Consider the following 20,018-nt stretch of genomic DNA (forward strand, 5'->3'; position numbering starts at 1 on the left):
CCAGCTGGACAAGAGGCAGGTTATACCCTCGACTGTTCACCAGCCAATCGCAGGGCAAGTATAGACAAAACAATCTTTCACACTCACATTCACCCCTATGGACAGCGTCTTCAATTAACCTAAGAAACATGTTTTTGGAAAGTGAGAGGGATATAAAGAAAACCCACAGGGAAAGCATGCACACTCCACACAGGAAGGCCAGAGACCAGATTCGAAGCCTCAGAAATGTGAGGCAGATGTGCCACTGGTCCACCGTTCAGCTTTCTTAAAACTCACTTCCAATTGTTGCTGATGTTTGATTGTACAACATTAGAAGTCAGCTATTCCTTAGAAGGTACTTTAGAAAAGAGACAAGGCATCCCGCAACCGTATTTCTGTATCCATTTCTGTATTTATCACCAGTGGACCAAGACCACTAAAGAGTAATGAAGGAAGGATTGTTGGGTCACGCAACCTTTTAGCCAACGCGGCTAAACAGAATAAAAATCTCCTAGCCACACCTAAGTGTAGTTAGCCATGACATCACGTTTGTTTTGTCGGACATTTGTAGTTTGTCCTGTAGCGCTAGCTTTTCACACGGATTTTGCCGGGACAGTTTTGACAGACGAATCTGCCCTTTGCAGGACTGGGGAATGGGAAATGCAATGGGGAATATTTACCACGCCACTCCCCGTTTCAACTCATCATTGGCGACATGGCAAATGGGGAGCGTGAACCTTGATCATCCTATCACCGTAAAGCAACATAACTCATTCTATCAAATGTATAATTGTCTATCTACATAACAGTATTTTCAGTAATAATGAAAAAGTATAGTTTTGTTTCAGTTCACCTGGAGTTGCCAAGGGCTACGAAATACAATCTTCAACAAGCCAGATGATTTTTGTTTTCGGACCTCTTCCAGGCGACACAAATGTTAGTCATGATAAAGTGTTAACCAATCTTAGAAACAAAAGCTGTGCCTTGTGACTGTGGCCGAGGGCTTTTGACTCCCCAACTACTAATCTAAAAATAACAGCTGGGGTGGGATACATAGCCAGCAGGCAGGAAAAACAAAGGAGCAGAGGAAAATCTGCTGCTTGTGTAATCTATCAGACCATGAGGTAATGTTAGTCACATTTGGTGTTTTCTCTCATACTCCCCTGTGCTTATTTTGTCATTGCAATGTATAAGGAACTGTAAATTTAGCAACCGTGATTCATCTTGAGCAATATGCATGAAGAGAGAAACACATTCTGAAGGAGAGAAAGAACCTTTAGTTAGTTTGCCTATATAACTCAGCACTATAAAGATATTTAAGGATACATTAATTCAATACATGTTACATATAGTGGATCTTATTTCTGTTTTTTTATACTGAGTCCACTCACATGAAACTCACTGACCATTCCACCCACACTTGACCTTGTGTTATTGTAGGTGAGTCCATTAATTGGCATGTAGAATACTCTTTACAGTACGTGTCAAACTCAAGGCCTGGGGGCCTGATCCAGCCCACTACATTATTTTGTGTGGCCCGTGAAAGCAAATCATGTGTGTGTGTCACCTCCCATGATCCCTCCTAAAACCTGTACCAAAATTTCAAATTGTCATGTGTAATAAATAATGTTGAAATTTTGCAATAGTTTTTTTACCCTGTTTACAATCACCTGAACAATAATTTAACAAACTATTATAGTTGACTGATTTCAAAACTAGTAATCCATCAATTTGTAGTGTACAACTAATAATACGATAAGATGATTAAACATTTATTTGGTTTCATAATGGCCCTCCGTGGGAAGACATAACTCCAAAGTGGCCCGCGATAAAAATTTGTTTGACAACCCTGCTATATGGGAAACATCAACAACAATAAAATCGCTTGTAGTGTTACAACAGTTGCTGTTTTATTTGGGTAACCAGCCAAATAGATAACTAGCAACCTTATCTGTTAATTTATACCACAACATTCAGGGGGGTATATATATATTTTTTACCCTGTTTACGCTCACTTGGACAATAATTGAATAAACAACAAACAATTGACTGATTTCAAAACAGTAATCCATCAATTCCATTTGTTGTGTACAAGTAATAATACGATGTGATGATGAAACATTTATTTGGTTTCACTGTCAGATTGGCCCTCCGAGGGAAGACATAGCTCCAAAGTGGCCAGCGACAAAAATGAGTTTGACACCCCCATTCTATACCATTCCACATCAGTCCATATCTTTCAACATAGTTCGATATCATTCCTCATGTGCCACCGCCATTATCATTGCGCATCATTCAGTATCAGTCAGTATTTAAGCATTCACGTAATTCTCCAGAAATTGTCTTTTGTAGTTTTGGAGTGAGAATGTAGCCTGTTTTGTTTGACATGTATACTCAAAAACACTCAGTTTTAGTTTGCTCGATAATGTTAAAATTATTCTGCCAACGACTCAAAGTGTGCTTTGAGTTTTTTGGCACCTGTGCAATTGAGTTTGAAGCCCATGCCCTGTCGACAAAAACAAATCACTGCTGGAATTCACTCCATCATGCTTTTGACAACACAACCTGAGTTGACAAAAAATGAAAATTCCCAGTATGTCGCTGAAGCGGCTGGTTCACAAGAAGTAACCACGCTGTAATTTGTAGATTGAGCAAGAGTAAAGAAGATGTCTTAATAGAGGACATTGCAGTGGCTCCTCGATTCTATATAGTGGAATAGAATGTGTGCCTCTGTTATGGAACAATGGTTAAATGTGCTCAGCCGCAAGTGCAAATTAAATGGTGAGGTTTAATTTTGAACCAATCACTCCCTCACCATGTGCAAATTTCTTCTCTGCATCTGTTAATGAAGAGCTATTATTCTCTTCCACATGCCATCTGTCTGATAAACAGAGTAGGCTTGACCTGGGCAAAGTATGCCCCACGGGCCATATCCGGCCCACCGCCAGTCACCGACAGGCCCTCACAGTGAAGTCAGAAAGGTAAAATATGCATTGCTTTAACTTTGAAAGCTGTGCTTTTATTTTGATGTGCATGTTGGGTGGATGATACAAGCAAGCAAGAGCTATGACTTGTCTGCTGTGTTGTCCAACATTTTTGCTATATTTTGAGATTTTTTTTGTTCCTGACCCCTCTAAAGAGACTAGTGAAATTCCCAACGGTAAGCCTTCTCATCCAAGCAATGTTCTTTGGACAATTTGTCCTGATGATACACCTATCAGCAGTTTCATAGACACAAATACTGGATGTCATCATTTTATCATAATATTTCATTGTCAATACATAACATTTCACTATTATACTTACCACTCCGTTGATCCATCGAATGGGCTCACCACTTGTAGGAGGGGTCAATGGGGTTTGATGCAGTGTGAGCTGGAAGGTGGCTGAAGGTGAAAACGCTGGCAGTAACATCCCCAATTACAGAAGCTGGCTCTAGGGAGATGTGGAATATATAAAGTTGCCCTCTGTGGTAGGAAAGGAACCCGAGATGGTGTGCGAGGAGGTCAAAAGATAAAGTCAAGCTTGCCTCAACCCAAGTTCATGGCTTGGGCTCTGGAGCCAGTCCTCTTGAGAGGAGTTGGATTCTCTCACTTTGAAGTTTCCCTCGGTGGAAGATGGTAAGTAGGCGTAATCGGCATATTTGATTTTGAGTTGTATTTGTGCCACTGCACCAAACAGCAACTCTTGAATACTTGGGCTGAACCATTAATTGCATTTGCAATCAAATCACGATCTGATAAAAATGTGATTTGCTGATTGCAAAGGCTGCGTTTGACTGGTCATTGGAAGCAGAGCGGAGGGCTTCAGAGCAGGCAGAAAGGCAAGCGCTTTAATTAACGCCTGCCACGCTAGGTACATGTAATTATAGGTGAGTTTTCAGTCTCACTAGACCTTAAGGCGAGTATCTAACATCTTTGATCGTTTTTGTCTGACAACTTGGGGGGAAAAAAAATTCAAAAATTAAACTTACCCATGGGCCTCATTCACCAATGGAAGTGTAGGAATGTTCATACTCTGCATACAAGTTGAGCTTCTACACAAAATCACCATCGTTATTCACCACGTGTGTGCACTAGCCCATTTTCTTCACACCACTGTGCATATGTTGATAAATAGTAATTCATCATATAATTGCCATTGTGTGCCTGCGGCTCTCTATTTTGCATAACCGACGCCCATATTTCTCCTAAAAAGGCATCAGTTTGATGCATCGCAATCAATATGCAAAGGTTTATTAAAGTTGTGAGGCATTTAAAAAAAAAAAGGGGGGCGAGACAAGGCCCCAAAACATTCACAATTTTCTCACTCTTTATCCACTTTACAAAAGGTTCATATCAGTGCAAAACTTGCTGAATACAGAATCTGACAGCATACAGTTGGCGACTTTTTTTTAACGCGCCCCCCCCCAAGAGTTTTATTCCAGCTTCTTTAATCTCTGTTCTTCTCGCTTTCATGCAATGCCTCAGTACGCCAGTAACTCTCTTGCCTTTAACGCAGTTCCTCTATCCACCCCCTTCTTGTTTCTCCACCCCTTCACATCGCTTTACAGAGGCGTAATTTCCAATCACTGTACCTTTCTTTTTCATCAAAAGTGACCTGCAACTACAATGTACTGAGTATTTTCAGTGTCATTTGTCTGTTCCCATCACATTTGCTGGTGCCTCTCTCGAATCCCCAAACGATTGCCTCACAGAAAACAACCAAAACAAGCGCTTATATCGTCGCCACTTTTCCACATAACAGCCCCATTATTATTTAGATGCAGGACTAAGCTCTCCTGTCTCTGTCCTTCCTATATGTATTTATCTTGACTGATCTTACTTCCCAACGTCTTCCTCTCCTGTTGAACCCTCTCAACTTCACATCCAGAGCATCCCTCTGATGGAGGTCAGCCTGCTCTGTTCTGTGAGAGGCAGTAACGCAAAGAAGGAAAGGTGAACTGGTTTTCAACAGCTGTCATTGCTCTGCATGGTGATCCTATGAGGAGAAAAAAGAGAGAGTGGCAGAGGGGGACAGCGTGAGAGACGGTCGAAGAGCACGAGTGTAGAACCAGAGCGAGAAGCAGAGAGAGAGAGAGACAGACAGCATGAGAGAGAGCGAGACAGAGAGAGAGAGAGAGAGAGAGAGAGAGCGCTGTCCGGCGCTCACAGCTCACATCGCTGGCTGGCTGGCTCCCTCACTGTTGACGAATGAGCTGTCTACCCACGGGGCTGGGAAACGGCAGCTTGTGACAAGCTGGGGAAAGAGGAACATGAATGTAATGCGTACCTTGCCTCGCCTGCTTACAGATACCGGCCAGAAGAAGACCCCAGAGAAGAAGGATGGGAGGCGCATGTCATTCCAGAGACCCAAAGGGACCATCGAATATTCTGTGAGTAGCACACAAAACAAACAAGCTCTTTATTTGTCTAATGCCGTTTTGGTGGGTCTGACCATCTTCTGCTTGCATGGTGCTGCTGCTGCTCTGTGTGTGCGTCAGTTGGTGGCGATTTCTGGTGCTCTCACTAGCTTTGCAGGGGATGTTTATGTGCACCGTGTCTACCCATGCTTGGTAGGTCATCAGTGAGGACAAGAAGTAATGTCGGTTTTTGCATGTGCAACACGTGTACCTGAGCCTCATGTGTTTTTGTGCTGACATTTGGAGGGGGAGAGAGCAGACTGAAAGGTTGTGGGAAATGTGTAAAACGACTTCCTATACATCTACATCGTCATCATATCTAATAAGCAAGGCAAGGTGATTTATAGTTTTGTGTGTTTCTCAAGAAGAATTTGAGACACATTGTTTTGTTTTGGGGTTTTTTCTCCATTCTCTGTGCCACATATGGGCAGCATTCCACCACAGAGCTAGCTGTGCTTGTGAATGACCTTCCAACTGCATTGTCATTTCCATCGATTTAGCTGTTGTTTATGGATGGGTAGTTAAGTGTTGGTGTGGAGCTCTTATTATAGTGGCACAAACTGAACATAGAGCGAGACTCTGCTCTGCTTGATGTTCTTGAAATGACCCTCAAATGCAGCTGCAGTCAGACAGATTTTCCTCACCCCTCTCCGTGGCAACAGTGAGGAGTTGTATCACCGTGGCTCCGCTCGTTCTATGTGTCTGTCTGCTGAAGAGAGAGGAAGAGAGCAAAAGCATGGCATACTCCGGTTTATTTCTTCTCATTCTTCAGTCCGTGTTCGTCTGGCTGTCTGAACAGGTTTCTTGAAATGATGGGGATCTGCTGCCCTCCCCCATCTCCAACATCACCTTCCTAACCTTTCAGTCATTTTTGACCTGCAGCTTGACAAGTACCTTGTTTACCTTGTGAAGGGTTTTACACCAGTTTGTGGCAAAAAGCATTGTGTCATGGCCCTGACATGAACAGCAAGACAAAAATATATATCGGTGGTGAAACAAAAAAGGAGACATTTAATGTGGAATTTTGAGGAAGAAAAATATTTATACCTGAATCCCATCAGATGCCACCCTATTCTTGTCAGCTATCAGTCTCTTCTTTTGTTCCTCCTCATTGCAACCCTTACTGGTTGCTGATCGTGTGATGGATGGATTAAGCATTGCCAATGATTGTTTCCTGTAGCCAAACATGCAGCGATGGCACCTAGCGACGATGAGGCCAGAAGAAGTGTCAAAAAGACCCATAAACAAGACATTGTACCACCCACATAACATTGTGATGGACACTTGGGACAGTGTTTGAGGAACAGCTTTATCTTAAACTCATCTCCTGTGCCAAGGAGCCAGCCTATTTTGCTCTCCGGTAGATAACTTTATAATCTCTCTCGCAGCTTCTACAGGAAAATGCTGTGTTTCCTCTTATGCCTCTTTATCGATGCCATCTTGCGCCACCTCCCCGCCCCTCTCCCTCACACACCGCCTTCTTTCTCTACCCCTTTTTTTTCCCTTATTGAGAAATAACCTGAACAGCTACAGCCATTCTGCCTAGACACTGATAACACCTGTCCATTCAGTCTAGTCCACCTATTGGCTGACCTGCATCCAATTAAAAAGTGTTTGAAGTTTGTGGGAACAACAGAGACGGGTGTGGAGATCTAAGATGCAGACATAAGAAAGGCAAAGAGCAGCACAGAGGTGAGCCACTCAGTGGAGGTTCGCACTCAAGCCACTGTGTGCCGGAGTTGGAGGCCTCTTAAAGTCAAACTAAATGAAGCTCTGAAAGGACATGTACTGTATGTCACATCACCATGTCCCATTGTACGTGCCGCACGTTATTTTCTCCATGGTGAGACAAATAAAGGTTTTCTTGTCTTACCTGCCAAATTGCATTCACTTAGAATTAGAACGTGCAGTTACATTTTGTTCCATTTATTTTTTGGCTGACGTTACTGTGAATGGGATTGTCGCAGTGGAAGATGGCTTCAAAAGTGAAATTTGAATTGAAATTGAGTCACCCTAATTTTAACTGATGTCACTGGTCATGATCATTTTCATAGCTGCCTGTCACATCATTCACTGTTGTCATTGAATGGTTTGTTATTACTTTTGATCTGAAGTGCATATGTATGTCTGCTAGAAACTAATTTTCTAATCTACACGAAAGTGTTTCAGAATTAACATATTTCACATAATTCTATCCTCTTGTTGGAAAGAGGGCACATAAACACTCGCCCATCTTAATTTTCTAATTCATTTATTTATTTATTTATTAGTTAGTTCGTTCATTTTTTCGTTCATTCATTCTTTCTAAAAAAGCTGAATTCAGGTCATTTTATTTGTCACATATAACATTTAACCTTAATTAAGAGGTCAACACAGCCATGAAAAAGTCAAATAACTGGTCAATATAAACATTAAATAAAAATATTTTTAAACATAATGCGATTAGTAGGGCAGGTGGAATCACAATGTATGTATTTCAGATTAGTCTATTAATATTTGTTGATTTTTTTTTTTACCTTATTAAAATAAGAAAAGCAAATTGATTAACGATAACATTAAGAACAATTAAATTCATGAAAGATTAACAAAAAAATTCAATAAAACAAGTATCAAGAGGGAAAATACCATGCAAAATATCTGGCAGCGAAACATGCTTTTTTTTTCTTTCAAAATTTCCAAAGGTGTTTTTAATTGTGGCACAAATCTAACATCATACTGTGGTTTGCTTCGTAAATTGTTTCTTTTTTTAAATCAACATCATATTGATTGCAATTTCTGTTGATATACAGTTGTCTATTGCGAGATAGATATCTATATATATATATATATATATATATATTGATGTTGAATTATTGAGGAGCATTAATAGCCACAGTCTATGCAAAATTTTGATGGTTTTGATTGATAAAATTTTTATTCCTTCATAGACTTTGTGCTTGTTGAATGAGTTACTTAATTGCAGACAGGAAAATTTCAAAATACAGTCATGAGCCTCTTTGTAAAAAGGGGACTACAGCTCCTCCATTGAAAAAATTGTCTTCCTATGTAATGAGCAAGTCAGAGAAGCTTTTTTTGGTTTAAAAAGAAAAAAAATAAATCCATACATAAATGGGATGTCACATTGTCATTTAAAAAGTTTATTTCTTCCAAAATTCTTTTGGTCATTTAAAAATAATAATTTTCAACTGTCTTGCTCACGCTGTCACCATAGAGTGCTTTCCCATTTGTCCATCGATGAGAACGAAACAACAAAACATACGTAGTCTGGTTACAAAACACGAGAAGAAGAGCACATCACAAGCGCTTCCAATAATCGGCCCTTTAGCAATTTCCATTTTCTTTAATGGCTGTTTTAACTGTTTAGCGCTTAATTTACATGTTTGCTAAACATTCAACTGTCTGACAACGAGGGACCAGCTTCTGCATTCATTCACCATGGTCGCTTCTGGCAACTGTCATTGAGTGAATGCATCTTATGTGGAACGTTCGCCTCGTGACGAACTCCAGGGACAGCGCCATTAACAGTTCGTTCTCTGAATAAATTAAATCAATGCTACATTTTAAATAACATACACGCTTTAAATTCTTTTTTTTTTTTTTTTTTTTTAATGAAAATGAAATTATTTTCACATCTCTCAAACGCAACTGCAGTTTGTGATTGGATGACCAAGAATGCCGAGGTGGAACTTCTGCTTACGTATGCAACAGTTTCGCCTTAAGTCATGGAATGATATCACTAGTTTTCAGATCACAGCAATGTATTATGCACATTGCCAGTGATGGGTATGCAGCGCGAGAAGAATTACATCGATTCGTATCTCGAAAGTAGTATGTAAATAGGTCATTTTTCTCTGGAAATTTTGTGTGGAACTGAAATTGTACTTTAAAAGGGGTGTTGGTAACTTGTGGTTCCCCTGTCTGGGGATTCAAAGTGTTGCACTTGATGGTGACACTATAATTCTACCACAAGCAAGATGGCATTTCAAATTAAATCAAGCCGCTTGTTCTGTCATTTGATTGCTCTTTCTTTTGTGTGTCTTGTAATTTGTTCTGAGGACTATCAAAGCACAGACAGGCCTTTTAATCTGACACAAGGAGAAATCCATGAAGAAATACCCTTGAAAAGGACACAATGTTATGACTTATAGTGCTCTAAAATTAGATCTGCTCTTGAAACAGCAAAGATCTAGTTGTACAGAGCATCATACCATTGAGTTAGTAATGATGAAGTCACCCTGGCAACTGCCATGCCACGTTTGGATTCATCCATCATAAAATTAAGAGCAATGACTTCTTGTCATTATGGGTGATTAAATTGTACATTCAGCTTTATTTCCAGCTTGATTCACTGATTGTTGCTTATGGTTTTGCCCTTGTGCTGATACTTCAACATCATGTTCCTACTAAGATGCCAACACAGTATTAAATTGAGCCATTAGTCTTTGGCTTACTAGCCAAATGCCATTTTCAATCCATCTCCTTAACCTTTCAGCAAGGTGACCATTAGTTAGGCGCGAGTCATTTTGAAGATGGCTGCCGCTACCTTTCTTTGGAAGGTTAGATATCACCCTAACAGGAAGCTTGATTATTCATTTGAAAGACTATCAATTCTTATTATTGATCGAGAGCAACCCAAGTTATCGATGGAATGATCGATATGATAATCGATTCTAAAAAGACTTGTTCCTGACAGCCCTAATCCAGAATGTAAAACTATTGTCTCCTCGTGTCATTTGATGCTATAATTTGTCCCATGTCTTCTCTCACTTATGAGTGAAAGATGACTACGTTACATTGCAGTCAATTGCCCAATCTTTGTTGGAGTCCCATCATTGTCATATTAGCTGGGATTTGAAGGATGAAGCCATTTTGGTTGATCAAGATCCCAAGCCTTTCTTTGTATAGCACAATGGTAAATTGAAATGTTACCAAGCCGCGCCCCACCACAACATAGACCCCACCCACCCCACTCACTGCAGATACCAAAAGTGCCCCACATATTGGTTTTATCTGTATTGACTTTGCTGGACACCAGATAATTTTATCAGGATTGATTGCCCGAGCTCCTGCTATAAGAGCTGTTTGATACATGGACCAGCAATTGCCATATTTTAGATACAACTGTTGGATGACCCTTTTTTGCAGAAACAAATGTTTTGTATATACTGTACCATGTTATTGAACAAATAGTTAAATTATACAATACAATACAATACATGCTGATTCATATAGCGCTTTTACAACAGCAGCAGCTGTAACAAAGCGGTTAACAAAACAGTTAACATAAAGTAAAATAATAAACACAACACATAACATAAAACACGGACAGTTGTGCAGTCCTAACCACTTGTCACTCATATGTGCACGAATTGCTGTAAGACACTGACGGTAAGAATTTCGGTATTTGTTACAGTGGGTTTCGTTTCACATAGTGAAGGAGTAAGATGGCAACATGTAGATTAGTACTGCACTGTGCAGCAATGAAGCAGTGAACCTAAAAATAAATATTTGAAGGATAGGAGAGTTAGCAAACAGCAAGCATCAAGGGAGAATAAAATGAATGCTAAAGGTGTCTGTATGAAAGATACTGCAAGTGCCATAGAGTTGACTCTTTTGCCTCCTTTACGCTGAAAAGCAGCGAAGCACCGTGGACACCACGTCAACGTTCATTTGAGTAAAGTAAGTGTTATAGTGGTAATTCAGTGACATCTAATGGAAATCGAATATACATGTAAAATATTTGCTTTTGAATTTCCAATAACAGTGCAGCACCACACTGTCTTTGCATTAGCTTCTGAAAACAAAATATCAAAACAATTCTAAAACAAAAAATAGAACATTTAGTGTGAGCTTGATTGCCTTTTAAGAATTTTTAATAATTCCACCGCATTAACTTTAGCTGGATAACTCGCATTTCGAAAGATGAAAAGATGGATGGGTTTGAAAATGAGAACTATGTCAGCTTACTGTATATTCAAATTAACAAGCAAAGCAAATTGAAGTTTGCACATCAGGAAAAGTACAGCGCTCTTTGTCTTCGATTGTTAACGTTTATAAGCATGTCTTAATTAAATGTATGACTGAATGCAGCTCCATAGCTGGGGGCTTATGCACTTCTCTGCTCATCTATAAACAATATTGACAGAATGCAACCACAGAGGGGCAAGTTTGCTTGTCACAAAATAATTCACGCTCCTCTGAGTTTAATTTGAAGGTAAGTCGATTAAATGTGTCACATTTGCACATTTCTTTGATCTCTTTATGTACGGTGGGAATAAAAGTTTGCACACTAAAAAAGATAAATGATTTCAAAACTTTAGATTCATCCAAATCAACCAAAGAATGGCTTCATAAGAAGAAGATTAACTTCCAGACCAGCCCTGAATGCAATCAAACAACAGGTTAATGGAACACTCTAAATTGCCCCTCGGTGTGAGTCTGAGCATGGATAGTTGTTCGTCTCTGTGTGCCCTGCGATTGACTAGCAACTGGTTCAGAGTGTCCCCCCCGCCTACTGCCCGAAGACAGCTAGGATAGGCTCCAGCACACCCCGCGACCCTTGTGAGGATAAATAGGTCAGAAAATGGACGGATGGATGCATGGATATTTATGACTTATAGGTTAGGTTTAGCCACCACCGGTGAAATTTTATTCTGAAACGTCATAGCTATATATTACAACACATGGCAAAATCCGTATTACGCATGCTTTTACAAGTCAAACTTAAAAACAAAAAGTGAAAATATCTCAAAAACCCGATGTGCTTGAAAAAAAAATTGAGATTTTTGTAACCAGTGTAAAAAAAAAAAAAAAACAATGAGGGAGACACAAAGCCATCTCTGATGAAAATTTGCTGTTGACCAGTGTTGGGTTCTCGGTTGTTTGCAGTGATTCCTCTTTTCGTCAGCTACCTATTTCTGACTATACTGTCTGTGTTTGTTGGAAATGATCAGTCATATCTAACTTGTGCAAGTTACCATTCTGTGGCGCTCGCATGGAAAATATTGCTTATGCACATACGCATGCACAAAAGGGTAAAACACACACACACACACTCACACACTTACGCGAAGATGTAGTCCCATGACGGTTGCACAAAAACAAATTACCATGAATCTCTGCCTGTCTGCTTCTTGAGGCTTCGCTTTTGTGAGCACACTTTTATTTCTCTTCCGCCACATTTCTCACGCAGACATGATTGTGATCCATATTTGGAGAGGTGAACCACCCAGTGGGCATGCCACTGCTTCAGGTGCTTGCAACACCTCTCTGCTGTATGGTCCGTAACTGGTGGCGACAAACAAATGCACATGGATCTCTGGGTGAAATGAAAGCAAGGCTGTGTGATACATTTAACCAAAAGAACCATAAGGAAAACGTGTTTTCACATTTGAATGCAGTTAGCTATGACATTATAACCAAATGAATGTTTTAAAAACAACAGATCATTAAATCATCATTAAATATAGGTAGCAACCGATGAGCCCTCGACAATGTTGCTGCCTTAACTGAATCTGATTGAGAAAAAAAGTGTGATCTTGCATCACTAATCTCCTTTTCATGCTCTTCTGTTTTGTAACTTTGTAACCTGTATACAAATATTCATATGGTTGCAGCCCAATGAAAATTCCAACACCCACACTTAATGATGATTTGGACTTTGCAGCCCATACAAACACAGACTCTATCTTCAACAGCCCCCACATAAGTTAAGTTTGAGACCCCGACCCTGAGGCATATTACCGGTGAAAGTTGATTGATGTGTGCAAGTCAAAATCGGAAGTCTAAATTTTCACATGAATTAAATTTTGGTGATATTTCAAGTGGGAACTTTTTATTTTGTTTTAAATCAGCCCGCACAAATTCAATTTAACGCTGAAAATTGCCCTAACCCAGCTGGGGCAAGCTCCATTTTTCAGTGCAACACTGATAAACGGCTTATGACTTGTGACGCATTTTTCTTTCTTTTGAATCGTGAGGCCTTGTGTTGGGTACCACAAGAAAACAAGGAACATCTCTGCTGCTCTGACATGTCAGTTCATATGTTTGCCAGTAAATGTGTATTCCGTGGGAAATATTCCTGACGGTGAGTCTAACTTGCCTAAATGCTCAACTCAAGATTGCAAAACAAAACAAGCCAAATGAATATGATTACCAAGATTGTTTTTACCTCTGCGTTTTGTGAGCCTTTTCTAATCTGGGTTATATACTAATGTCTGTATATCTTTATGGGAATGCCCTAGAATTAAGCAAATGTGTGACTTCCTGTCCTCTCTCATGGTCCAGGTGGAGTCTCGGGACACATTGAACAGCATTGCACTCAAGTTTGACACCACACCGAACGAGCTGGTTCAGCTGAACAAGCTGTTTTCCCGGGCAGTTGTGCCTGGCCAGGTGTGAACCGCCGTGTCTGCCTTCACCATTATCTTTAGCACCATCCCTTTGTCCCTGTTCTGAAGCAAGAGCCCTTGTGACTGTCCAACCATTCACTAACTTTTATCATAGGTCTCCTCCATGTGTGCATTTCACTCGCATTTTTCTGTCTCTTATTGGTAGAGTCGTAATTTTGTGGCATTAGGGCTCAGTTAACACACTGCCCCTGTTTGTCACTCACCTTTCGATTGGGAATGCCATCATTTTGAAGCAATTCAGTCAGTCCTTATAACATGTTAAAAATCCTACTGTTCACTCTTGGCTTAAAAAAAAAAAAGGTTTTATGTGTTTTTAAAGCTATGTAAATAATTTGATGATATTTTTGAAAAATATGTACTTGCCTCACAGAACAGTTATGGATAGATGGCATTTCTGAACAACAACCCTTGTTTGTATTACCACATACCTGTACATCTTTTTGTATTCTACGTCAATACTTAACAATGAAGAACTTCAAATTAGATTCCAGCGATATCAGGTGTTGTCATTGATTTTTGTGAATATTTCTGACAATTTATTTCATCCAGTTTTTCCTTAATGAGAGATATCGGCACAGTTTGATATGTAGTATGTAAAGATGGACCATTTCCAGCTCTTATAGCAATTAGATTTTTTTTTTTTCTATATACCTGTATGGCGAATTTGTGGATTTGTGGATGGGCCTTAACACAGACAGAACGACAGCTCTTCGCGCCGTTATTGCACAAGTGAGAACACATGCAGGCACAACAGGCACAATCTTTTGACGAATAGTTTCCCAAATGTTCCTACATATACTACTCATGTGATATCGTCGCAAATGCAGTTATGATGCAGAGTCCGAGCATGTAAGAACTGAATGTTAAAAGCGAATATCGAACATCCGGCCAACTTTTACCCACTTGCATAAATGTAAGTGATGGTAAGTGATGGTGGTGTTATTGATCTCTCGCCAACATTTTCTTGCCCTGTCAATGGTATCGTGCATTTGCTCAAGTTGGTAAGGGTTACATGAGTGTGTTGTTTAGCTTTTCTTACCTTTTCTTTAGCGGTAGTCGTGCTTGTGGACTCACAAAGTTGTGTAATCCTTTACGGCACAGGTGTTAGACTCAAGGCCCGGGGGCCAGATCTGGCCCACCACATCATTTTATGTGGCCTGCGAAGGCAAATCAAACATGTCAACTTCCATGATGCTTAGCAAAATCTCTACCAAAATTTTAAATTCTCATTATGTAATAAATAGGAGACAATGTCACCATTTGTGTGTGACCAAACCCCTCATTACAGGAACTTAAACAATAGTTGAATAAACCATTATTACTGACTTTTTTATGTGGCTTCAGTCATAACGGCCCTCTAAGGGAAACACTAATTAAAATATGGCCCACGACAAAAATGAGTTTGACACCCCTGCTTTACGGTTTGTGGTAGAAGAGTTGGCGAATTGCTCTTCACTGTAACCATTTTTCGGCATGTCTTAAAATGATTTTATGACTAACGTCGGTCCTGCCAAACCCCGAATCATTTCCAGGCTTGAGACGTGGACTCGTTCATGTTGTGTTCCCTCAGATGATGCCTCGGAGTTATGTGACTGAATCCTGCCCGCTGATTCGCATATGTAGATTTATCACTTCCTCTTCTTTTGCCGTCTGTGCACGCCGAGTCACCAAATGAGAATTTCATCCCTTCCTCCAAATTTGCAGCAATTTAATGAACCCATTTGTAGTTCGTTTTGTACGGGTCCATGTTTGAGACAGTATTAATACTCGCTCGTGAAAAATTGTGAGTTCTGAGGAACAACTTTCTAATTTTGCTGTGCATTTTTTTTTTCTTTTTGCAGGTTCATCCCAGGTCATTGATGAAAAGGTTTTATTAAACTTCAGGTTGTGTTTAAAGTAGTGACAGCCAAGTCAATTCCTCATTTCAATCTGCAATGTCTTAAACCTTGCTGGTGAAAGATACAAAGAACTGACTGTTAGTAATTTAAAAGGAACACCATTCTGGTGTTCTGTAATATAATATGACACCTTTATTAACTGTTGGCAACTGCTGCAAATGGTTAGAGTACATATTGGTTTGGAAAACTTATCCACTTATAATCGGTGATCATGATCATTACAACCATAATTTGCAAACGTTTATCTGAGGCACCTGGGCTCTTGTTTTCTAAAGGAGACTAAAGTAGACTTTTGGATTTAGATTGAAACACTGTGAACAAATTATGAGCCCAGTTTTCTGGATTCAGTGTTTTTGAATCGCCATGACCTGGATAACTTAGAACCTATCCAGATATTCCAACCATAGCTTACTCTGAAAACAGATTTACCGGTAAATAGACTTTTGACCTAAGCCGCCTTTGTTATTTTTGTCATTTTCATCTGATAAAACAGAAAGTTATGGACAGATATCCTTCCTGATCTACCCTTGGGCATGTATCAGTACTTGTGGTGTGCATGTGTGTCTGTGCAAAGGCAATGTCTGTGTAAACACAGACATGTATTGTGTTTGCAGGTTTTGTATGTTCCTGATCCTGAGTACGTCTCCAGTGTTGGAAGCTCCCCTTCCCTCAGTCCCATCAGTCCTCTGTCCCCCACCTCCTCAGAAGCTGATTTAGAGAAGGTGACGGTATGTTGACCACACCTCTGTTGCACGATGCCATGCATAATGGTCAGCCTGAATATTGACAATGTTCTGTAGCTCAAACTGGATGAAAATGTCATCATGAACCACTTACACTGTCCAAAATTATCAAGCTAATTAATCATCTAATATTAATCAAATAGATTTCAACAACAAAACACACGCTCACACACACGCACCCCAATATGTGTTCTGTAATCAATCAAGCATAATCCCAGCAACATTATGCACTTTTTGCACTTAAGAAATTGTGAACAGCAGCAACCAAAATGATTTTTTGTGCATGCAAAACACCACATCTATTTAAAATACCACTGAGACAGAGTTAACAGAAAAGATGCCCTCCTTGTGTACAATTCTGACTAGTGATGAAGGAGATTAATCAAAAAAAATTTACATGTTAACACAGTTTTTCCATCAAATCAAGGTCAAATTCATCCCAACAATGCTGTCTGTAAATTATAATGCATTACAATATGAATGAAAAGGGATGACAGTTGACATGTGTTGATTTATCCTTGTACGTGTATGCTGCCAACTGTCGGTAAACAAGATAACGCCCTATAAATTGACAAGACAATGACAAGGAATAGTGTTAACCCGAAGCCACGTGATAACATTGGAGCGCAGAAGCAACACACAAACCTCTCTGTCTCCAGCATGACAGCAGCCCATTCAACAGCACTGATCGTAAAAGTCAAAATTCAGAATGATGTAATGTGCTGAAGGACAGAAAAAGACAAGAGGTGCCTATAATTCCAAGGACAGATCAAACTAAAATGGACCTTGTGTTTTTCAAGAACAGGATGGGGTATATGTGTGATGTACAGCCTTCATTATCTGTGAGAACAACTATCTTCTTCGGTTGTCCTTGTGGAAGATTGATGATGTTCTATTTCTGATTTAAATGCCAGTCAAAATGTTATTTTTTGTTTATTGGATGTAAAAATGAAGCTGTGTTTTAAATTGCAAAAGCACTTTGAAAATCCTTATACACGCCTATGAATATTCACCCAGGTCATTCATTACATCAGCACCAATTGATCAACGATGTTTGGTTAGGACAGCACCAACCTTTTTTCACACGCATGTTTGAAATTATTTTAAAAGCTTTGTGGACACTTTCATCATTATTATGCTCTGTTTCAATTGTGTGGTACCTCGTCTCCACTTGGGACTATTTAGAGAGGCTTTCAATTGGTAAAAACATCTATGACTTTGTACTGTTTCTAATACCTGGTCAGCCAGGGTTACCCACAGCCGTGCTAAGCAGATGCCGTTGAGTGAAGTAAACCCATCCATCCATCCATTTACCGATCCGCTTTATCCTCACAAGGTTCGCGGGGGGTGCTGGAGCCTATCCCAGCTGTCTTCGGGCAGAAGGCGGGGCACACCCTGAACCGGTTGCCAGCCAATCGAAGGGCACACAGAGACAAACAACCATCCATGCTCACACTCATACTTAGGGACAATTTAGAGCACATATGTCAAAGTGCCGGCCCGCGGGCCAAATCCGGCCCGCGAGAATGTTTTCAGTGGCCCCTGGGATGATATTGATTTATTATTAGAACCGGCCCGCGGACCGCAGCAAGCCGAGAGCCCGCAGATCTTTTACACGCACCAAAACTACATTTCCCACAATGCAACGGTGACGCGCCAAGCAGTCGGCCGCTTTATTTAAATATTTATTCGTCTAGCAGTCGTTCCCACAACAGTGACATTAGCTTTCAGATACCCATCAAAAATGGCAAAACGGAAGGTGGACACTGAGAACCGGGGGTTTCAAACAAGGTGAGAGTCGAAGAACATGTTCATCATGGACGTAGCTGGAAAACCTGTGTGTCTTCTGTGTGGAGAAAGTGTGGCGCGATTGAAATAGTGTAATCTGAGACGACATCATGAAACGAAACACGCAAACAAGAACATGGACATGGAGGGGGAAGGGGGATTTCATTAAAAACGGTATACTTACAGTTTGTGACGAAGTTTACCCCGAAAAAAGCAACTCTTTTTAAACGTGAGCATTAGCAGAAACACAATTGCAGTGTTTCTGCAAAGATACGGCAGTGCGTGCTGCGCAGTTTGACGGTTTCCTCCCCGACACAGTGGTCCCGCTGCGCATCCAGGCTGCTCAAACGTTGTCGAAAGTTTGGCAGCACATACGTGTGTGAACAACTATTTTCTTTGATGAAGCTGAACAAAACATCACACAGAAGTCGATTTACTGCTGAACACCCTCACTCAATTTTGAGGATTTGCTCAGCTCAGAGCCTGACCCCAAATATTGATGAACTTGTAGAAAAGTTAAGACACCACCGAGTATCAGCCTCAGCCTCAAAGAAGTGAATATTACTTATAATATACTGTGCAATCACATACTAAGAGTTTTTACTCAGTTCAAGTTTAAAAATTAAAGTGCAATATTTGCTTTTGCTGCTTGTTACTTCTCCTTGACGAAAGTGTTGTTTTTGGTTTATACATTTTTGCACTTTATTTTATTGTATTTCAATCCAATTATGTTTTAAAAATATTTTATTCGAGTAAATGATCGAAAATTACTGCACTATTATTTGTTTTTCTTTTAAGTAAATTTAGCCTACTTTTGCTAAAAGAGAAAATATGGACTAGTGATAGTGCCTTGAATAATATCGGCTTCTTTCATTCATGTTATGGGTATTTTTATACAAAGGAAATTTTTTTGTGCCTGTTGAAAATTAAAGTTTACTGACATAGCCATAAAAAAATGTTGCTTTATTTATCTGACCGTATTGGAATGTATTTGTTAGGTTTTCAGTCAATTAAATTTGGTTCAATAAACAATATGTGGTCATTTTTAAAATTTTCAATGAACATTCGATCAGTCCGGCCCTCGGCTTGCAGCAAAAATTTTTATCTGGCCCTCCGTCCATTTGACTTTGACACCCCTGATTTAGAGTGTTCAATCAGCCTACCACACATGTTTTTGGAATGTGGGAGGAAACTGGAATACCCGGAGAAAACCCACGCAGGCCCAAGGAGAACATGCAAACTCCACACAGGAAGGACAGAGCCGGGATCAAACCCACGACCTCTGCATGAAGTAAACCACGACCAATTTTTCATTGTAATAGTGACATAAACACACACAGAATGCGCTGACCATGTTGCTTTACCTTCTCTCTGGACGCTGTAGTGCCCACTTTGTAGCAGCAGTCCAGCTACCATGCGATGATCATTTTAATGTAGTGTGCGTTAGTGTTTTATTTTTCCAGCCATCTTCTGCCTCTTTTCATGTTAAGGGTCTGAGCTGGAAACTGTTCCAGCTGACTTTGGATCCTGAACTCTGGATGTGTTTTCCTTTTATTTTTATATATAAAATCACTTTTTGAGCCCCTTGTTAACTCTGAAATTTGCATTAAGCCATTTCTTCAGGTAGTCTGGCAGCAACATCCGAATAAGCCCAGCTGTCTCCCAAGAAATAATTATGTTTGCGCTCCACCATGGATCATAGTCTCCAGTTCACTTTTTTTTTTTTTTTATGCGCCTGGCTTGCGCAATTTCAAAGTACGCCAACTCTCCAGTCGGCACACCAACCATACATAACTGG

The 20,018-nt window shown here is 40.1% G+C and overlaps 1 protein-coding gene across 1 annotated transcript in view; it reads left to right on the forward strand.

Moving 5' to 3' along the window:
* The window catches only part of oxr1a (oxidation resistance 1a), a 185,762-nt gene that overhangs the window by 128,444 nt on the left and 37,300 nt on the right, over window positions 1-20,018 (forward strand). The window contains exons 5-7 of the mRNA XM_019856221.1: window positions 5,271-5,353; window positions 13,667-13,774; window positions 16,304-16,417. Coding sequence (XP_019711780.1) covers window positions 5,271-5,353; window positions 13,667-13,774; window positions 16,304-16,417 — 305 coding nt within the window. The remainder of the gene's footprint in view (window positions 1-5,270; window positions 5,354-13,666; window positions 13,775-16,303; window positions 16,418-20,018) is intronic.

The sequence above is a fragment of the Hippocampus comes genome, unplaced genomic scaffold (assembly GCF_001891065.2).
Source record: "Hippocampus comes isolate QL1 unplaced genomic scaffold, H_comes_QL1_v1.1 scaffold327, whole genome shotgun sequence".
Classification (NCBI taxonomy): Eukaryota; Metazoa; Chordata; class Actinopteri; order Syngnathiformes; family Syngnathidae; genus Hippocampus; species Hippocampus comes.